The following is a 6,436-nucleotide window of genomic DNA, read 5'->3' as shown; positions in this document are numbered from 1 at the left end:
AAGTATATTTTTCTATAACTGAATACTTAACAGCTGCATTATTCTTTATTTTGATTCAAGAGTAATGAGTTTGTTGGTCCAAGGAAATATATATCAACTTTATTCAAGTAATATTATTCAACCAGTGAGGAGGGTAGGAAACCCTAACAGAATAATTTAATTATCGATTACAGACCGATTATTTAGTTCTGACAGATCGAAGACGCAAAAGAGGGGAAGTAATAGGAGTAGTGGGGAGAGCTTCAGAGTAGAGATAAGAGCTAGGATCAGTAAAGAAATGCAGTACAGTTTAACTGTACTGGAAACACACCACTCTATCGTATGGCGTGACATCCGATTGCTCTGAATGCGATTGACTAATCCAGCGGTTCCCAAAGTGTGCTCCGCGGAGCCCTTAGGGCTCCGCGAATGATTCTCAGGGGCTCCGTCCGCGGAAATTATGAAGATGACAAAAATTGCTAATTCCATCTAGTCTCTAGCGGGAAAACGGAAACTACTTCCATCAAGCGAAAAATACTTTCTGAGAAAGTAGTTTGCGTTCTTCTTGCTACACGGAAGCATTGATATTAGATCTACTCGTCACTGGAACTATCTCGATCTTTCTTGCTTGCCAAGTACTCAATGATTCTCGAAATTTATTTTATTTTTTATATACTGGGCAGGCAGCGTTTGTTATTCGTGGTACGTGGAATCTACAATCTATTGACTGTTACGTTACCTCAAAAAATATAAATACTGTATACCTGCATGTTAATTTGATAGCAGATGTGTTAGCTAAACTTTCGTTGAACCGGAACTGTGGCTTAAGACGGGCTCCCTAAGACCTAAGAGTCATTAGCCATCAACCAGTGCTCAGTCAAAGGGAGATAACAACAGCTATAACCTTACTTTCAAAGAAGATAGTGCGAATATGTTGATCATGATCCTGTCTCACAGTCTACGATGCCTAATGTAGAGGTATTGAAAGTAACAAACGAAAATATTGTGATTTATATTTGGACATGGGATTCAGTGAGTTTGCTGATGAACGTCCACAGTGTGTGATATGTAACAAAGTTTTTCCCAATAGTTCTATGTTCCCTGTCAAACTTAGATAGCATTTCTCAATTTAAAAATTCACAAATAAAACTGCAGACTACTTCGAAAGAAAATGTGACGAACTCCATGCAGTTCAGACAAAATTTTACCTCGTGTAAAAACAAACAACGAGAAAGCACTGAAAACGTCGTACTTGGCTAGTCATAACCAGGCTCTTGCTGGTAAACCTCACCCTTGCTGAAACTCTTATGAAACCACTATGAGTGAAGGTAGTGAATTGCATGGTGAACGAGAAAACTGCAAACTTGATTTCCAGTGTGCCCTAATCAAATAACATTATGCATAATGGAATCCAGAATATATGAAAAGACATAAAAAAATTATCATGATTTTCCGTATCAGTTAAACGAAATTTTCGTTACAACTTGACAAATCCACGGCCTTTGCCGGATTAGCTATGTTAATGATGTTTGTGCGGTATGAATTTTCAGGTTCTTTCATGAAATATTTTGTTCTGCAGCCATTGCTATCCTCTACAAGCGGTACTGAAATTTTTTCTTCTCTATTGAAAACTCGATACCGTGGAACAATTGCATTGACGTGTGCACAAATGGCGCAAAGGCCATGGTAGGTCCTGTTGCTGGCGCTGTTACAAGGATCAAGAACTGAACAAGTAGGCACTGTACTACACCAACACGCCCTCGCAACGAGAAAATGCCAGCTTATTAAAGCAGGTACTAGACAACGCCGTCAAAATTATAAACTTTATTAAGGCACGACCTTCGCAGTGTAGACTACTTAAAATCCAGTGTGAAGATATGGGTAGCATACACAAGTCATTGTTAGTAATATTACAGTACATACAGAAGTGCGATGGTTGTCGCGCGGTAAAGCGTTGTCCCGATTACATGAACTTCGAACGGAAGTTTATTCACTTTTGAATTACCAGAACAGTTTGCTAGCAGATTATTTGAATGATCAAGATTGGTTGTACAAATTATGTTACTTGGCAGACTTTTTCAAAAATGAATTCAGCCCACACACATACAAGGTAAACGGAAGACTATATTCGATGCTGATGACGAAATTGTCGCACTGAAGAAAAAGATGGCGTTCTACATAGAAAGCGTCGACAATAAGGATCTTACGTTTCTAATTGACTTCAAACTTTATAGAAGATAATAACATAACAATGAATGTCTCATTCATAGCAATAATGAAAGAACACCTTGACAATTTGCTTCAAAATATGAATTCATAGTTTCCAAGGGACACTCAGGAATCGATTCTAAAGAAATATGAATGGATTGTAGATCCATTTCCAGTGATGTCAAAACCAGCAGCCCTCACTGCTTCAGATATGACGTTCTTATAGACATGGTTTCGAACAGCCACTGTCAGGCATAATTTAAAAGCAAACCATTTCCCAAATTTTGGGCTAAGTTAGGGGAGGGTCTTTTGATGTTAAGTTCAAAAGCTAAATTTCTCTCACTCTCAATTTCTCAGTACCTTTTGGTACTGTGTACCTCAGTGAAATGACCTTTTCGAGGTACACGGCTACAAAAACAATATTTCGAACTTGTTTGGACACAGAAGACGATATACGTCTTCAACTGACTTCTATGACACCGGACACTGACAAACTCTGTCGCAAGAAACAGGCACATTCTTCACATTAACTTCGGGTGTACATGTAACATTGTAACATTTTTTTAAATATCTTAACTACTTGTTAATATCATTTTGTAGATTTAAATAAATTATATCCCGTACTTTTTTACTATTGTTTCCTTTATATATATACTTCCGTTTATGTATCGTGTGAAATATGCTTCATAGAACGTAGACAGATAAAAAAAAAAAAAAAAAAAAAAAAAAAAAAAAAAAAAAAAAAAAAAAAAACATTTCTTGGGGCTCCACGAGAAACTTTTGCTTCAAAAAGGGCTCCGTGGCTGAAAAAGTTTGGGAACCGCTGGACTAATCCAAACACCCCTCAGCGTAACTAAGTGGACTAGCCTGACTCAGGCACACATATGTCGGCGACTGTCAGGACTAAATAATCGTACTGTATATTGAGATACAATCGAGGGGGTTGGTGGGTTCTACAATGCATCTTTTCCACTTTTGATTCATATCTTTTTGAGCTCCAGTGTCATTGGCCATTCCAACATTTATAGATAATTTTTAAGGGTAAAGGGAAGTCAATAAATGGACGTGCTACAAAAAAGATGCTGAGCACAAGAACGTGACGTACTACATCCTCAATCATAGGGCTGGACAACACTTTGGTCTATCGACAGCACCATCTCTCGCAGTCACTGGGACTCGAACTTGAGACTTGAATGAGTTCCGCCCTTCACAAGTCTGAATGAAAAGTGTATTGACTTTGTCTTAGGCTTGAGGGTGTTATTGCCTACACTAAGAGTACAACTTAAGATAACTCTAAGAGAAATGTGTTTGCTTGCCATAGCTGATGAGTCTTGGTGCTCAGGGACAGCAGTTGTTCCTGCAGAACCAGTTGGCTGCAGCAGCGGCTGGCCAGATTCCTGGAGTCACGTCAGCACTGCCAAACCTTGCTGCTCTTGGTCCTCAAGAACTTCAGGCACTCCAGCAGACCCTTCAGCAGCATCAGCAATCTCTCCAACAGCAGCTCCAGCAATTCGTCTTGTTCCAGCCTGGTACTGGAGCCCAGCTTCCAGCCCAAGCCCAGTTTTTCCTCCAGAACCAGGTAAGATTTCGCTTGTTTAGAATTCTCACCAACATAGAACTTAAAATATGATTACCTTGGAATTTTTAGTACTTTTCCATTTAGAATAGTAGTGGTTTGATCTTATATGGAGTAGGTACGGTATTTTAAATTGCATGTATATCAAAATAAACATTTTCAATTCTACGAGAAACATTGGAAATGGGATTGTAGTGATATGTTATGTGTATTCCACATATTACAAGATTAGAAACTGTGATGTAAGATAGAGGATACACAGGTCTATATAGGTTGAGGAAAAACTGATGAACCCAAACTTCATCATGTGATTCTTTGGCAAAAATCACGGCACTTATTTACTTATGTAAATACTGTGTTCAATGTCGTAAATATTTAGCAGAATAAAGCATTAAAATGTGGAATGATAATGCAACACTGTAAATACACTCAGAGGATATAATTGTTAAAATGAGATAAATATAATGAAATTACAGATATTTTTAGATAATTCTGGAAATGTATGAAGATGATTGCAAAACGTAATACTGTTCAGTTTAAAAATTGTTTTTAAGTTGGTGTATTCATGGTAGCTTCGTATCCAGTCAATGAAATAGAACTAAGAAATGTATGATAACCTTCCATGAGTATTTACAACCACTTAGCATTGTTATTGTTACTTTATTTATATTGTGTTACATAGATTAAATAAATGTGAAACCTAGTGTACTATTTTTCATATTACGAAAACTTAAAATGTGACATTTTCTTGCTACTCTTGTTCATAATGCAGTTTGATAATATTGTTTTGATGATACCAGAAGTCTCATTCCATTTTGGAAAAACAGTTTAACTTACTGATATTCTAATTTTCATATTAAAATTTTAACATAAAAGGCAAAAAATACGAAAAAAAGAGACAATAGGAAGCTGTTTTTGATTGTCTGTGGTGAATAGTAAATTAGTTTTGATTATTAATATAATTATATACCGTAACAATGATAAGTAGAGGTTATGAAAGTACTGTATAATGTGATCATATCAAGATATGACATTGGTGGCTGGTTGCAGGGTTTGCTCCAGCAGAGCTTTGCTCACCAAAACCTCCCGCCAAGAGGAGGTGTCCCTGTAGTGTCCCAAGCAGCACAGGTAACCAACATAAGCTGCTTGTTATCTGTGTGTGTTATTACTCTTAATGCATGTTGCTTACATATTTTGTTTGATAGCATGTGCACTTCCTTCAGTGTATAATTTGGTAATGAATGGTGAATTTTTTCATGCCTGAAATAATTAATATTGTTTTTAAATCAGCAAAATCCTGCACCCAGCATCCATTGTTCAGTGAAGATTCGGGAAGGATCGTGCAAATAGTGAATGGCATTAGAATAAAACTGGTATGCTTACATACAAAATAGAAAACAATAGATAATCAAAATTACAACTATAAATCAAGATCAAGAACACACTGGTTAGATGACACAAACAGGTCACTCGTAGAGGAATGTTTCTTATATTTTAAACTCCAATCAAATATTCAGTTTTCTTTCTAACATTACCACTTCTTTCCTTCTTCTCTGTCCCTTCCTCGTGTATCATTCAATACAACATCGGTTATGTGATTGTTTTGAAAGTAATCATCAAGTCCCAGAATGCTGTTTCTAGTAAAGATGTACATGTCACAAAAGGAATTATATCTACAGCATGTGCGTTCTAGGAGAGAAAATAATCCTTTGTATTTATAGTAGACCTATTCTAGTGCTACCTAATTGCACTTAATTTAACTTAACGATATTGCATGATACATGAGAGAAGGCAAATGAATGTATACTGAACAGGGAAAAAAGATCTGCTCATTATTTAATGTTAATACTATGAACTGGACAATGCCTGGGGTCAGTGAAATGTAGGCAGGTCTTTCTCTGCAAATCCAGCATTCTCCAACCTTTCCTATTTTCTGCTATCCTTTTAAACTCCACCTACGATCCATGTATCTTAATGTTGTCTATCATCTGATATCTTCTTCTGCCCCATACTTTTTTTCTGTTCACTATTTCTTTCAGTGCATCTTCAGATTATATATATATATATATATATAATTAATTTCTTCCCTACTCTGCTTCCCCTCACATTCCTTATAGTTAAAATATCTACAGTATGAAGCACTATTCAGTTTGCCCGCAATTTCATCATGGCCATTATTTACGATGTTCTTTTATTTGTCTAAATAAGGCCATGTTTTAATGCCACAAGACACAATTGAAGAGGTGAATTCCAAAGTGTCCTAAGTCCTTTTTTAAGATTTTTAATTTATTTTTTCAAGTCTATATTATAACTGTGTAAGTTTATGTAACAGATTGTTCTAAGTCTTGAAAAAAACATATGAAGATACTAGGAACATCATATATATATAATTAATTTCTTCCCTACTCTGCTTCCCCTCACATTCCTTATAGTTAAAATATCTACAGTATGAAGCACTATTCAGTTTGCCCGCAATTTCATCATGGCCATTATTTACGATGTTCTTTTATTTGTCTAAATAAGGCCATGTTTTAATGCCACAAGACACAATTGAAGAGGTGAATTCCAAAGTGTCCTAAGTCCTTTTTTAAGATTTTTAATTTATTTTTTCAAGTCTATATTATAACTGTGTAAGTTTATGTAACAGATTGTTCTAAGTCTTGAAAAAAACAT

At 36.0% G+C, this 6,436-nt stretch overlaps 1 protein-coding gene across 5 annotated transcripts in view; it reads left to right on the top strand.

The window, feature by feature from the left end:
- Nucleotides 1–6,436, top strand: part of LOC138703217 (POU domain protein 2-like) — a 2,136,291-nt gene that overhangs the window by 2,116,089 nt on the left and 13,766 nt on the right. For 3 of the 5 annotated variants that reach the window (XM_069830922.1, XM_069830923.1, XM_069830919.1), the window contains 2 exons: nt 3,509–3,766; nt 4,814–4,891. In XM_069830922.1, coding sequence (XP_069687023.1) covers nt 3,509–3,766; nt 4,814–4,891 — 336 coding nt within the window. The remainder of the gene's footprint in view (nt 1–3,508; nt 3,767–4,813; nt 4,892–6,436) is intronic. The other 2 variants (XM_069830920.1, XM_069830921.1) reach the window with 2 other exon arrangements.

The sequence above is a fragment of the Periplaneta americana genome, chromosome 7 (assembly GCF_040183065.1).
Source record: "Periplaneta americana isolate PAMFEO1 chromosome 7, P.americana_PAMFEO1_priV1, whole genome shotgun sequence".
Classification (NCBI taxonomy): Eukaryota; Metazoa; Arthropoda; class Insecta; order Blattodea; family Blattidae; genus Periplaneta; species Periplaneta americana.
The sequence above is the reverse complement of the archived record's forward strand: the minus strand, read 5'-3'. Positions and strand labels throughout refer to the sequence as shown.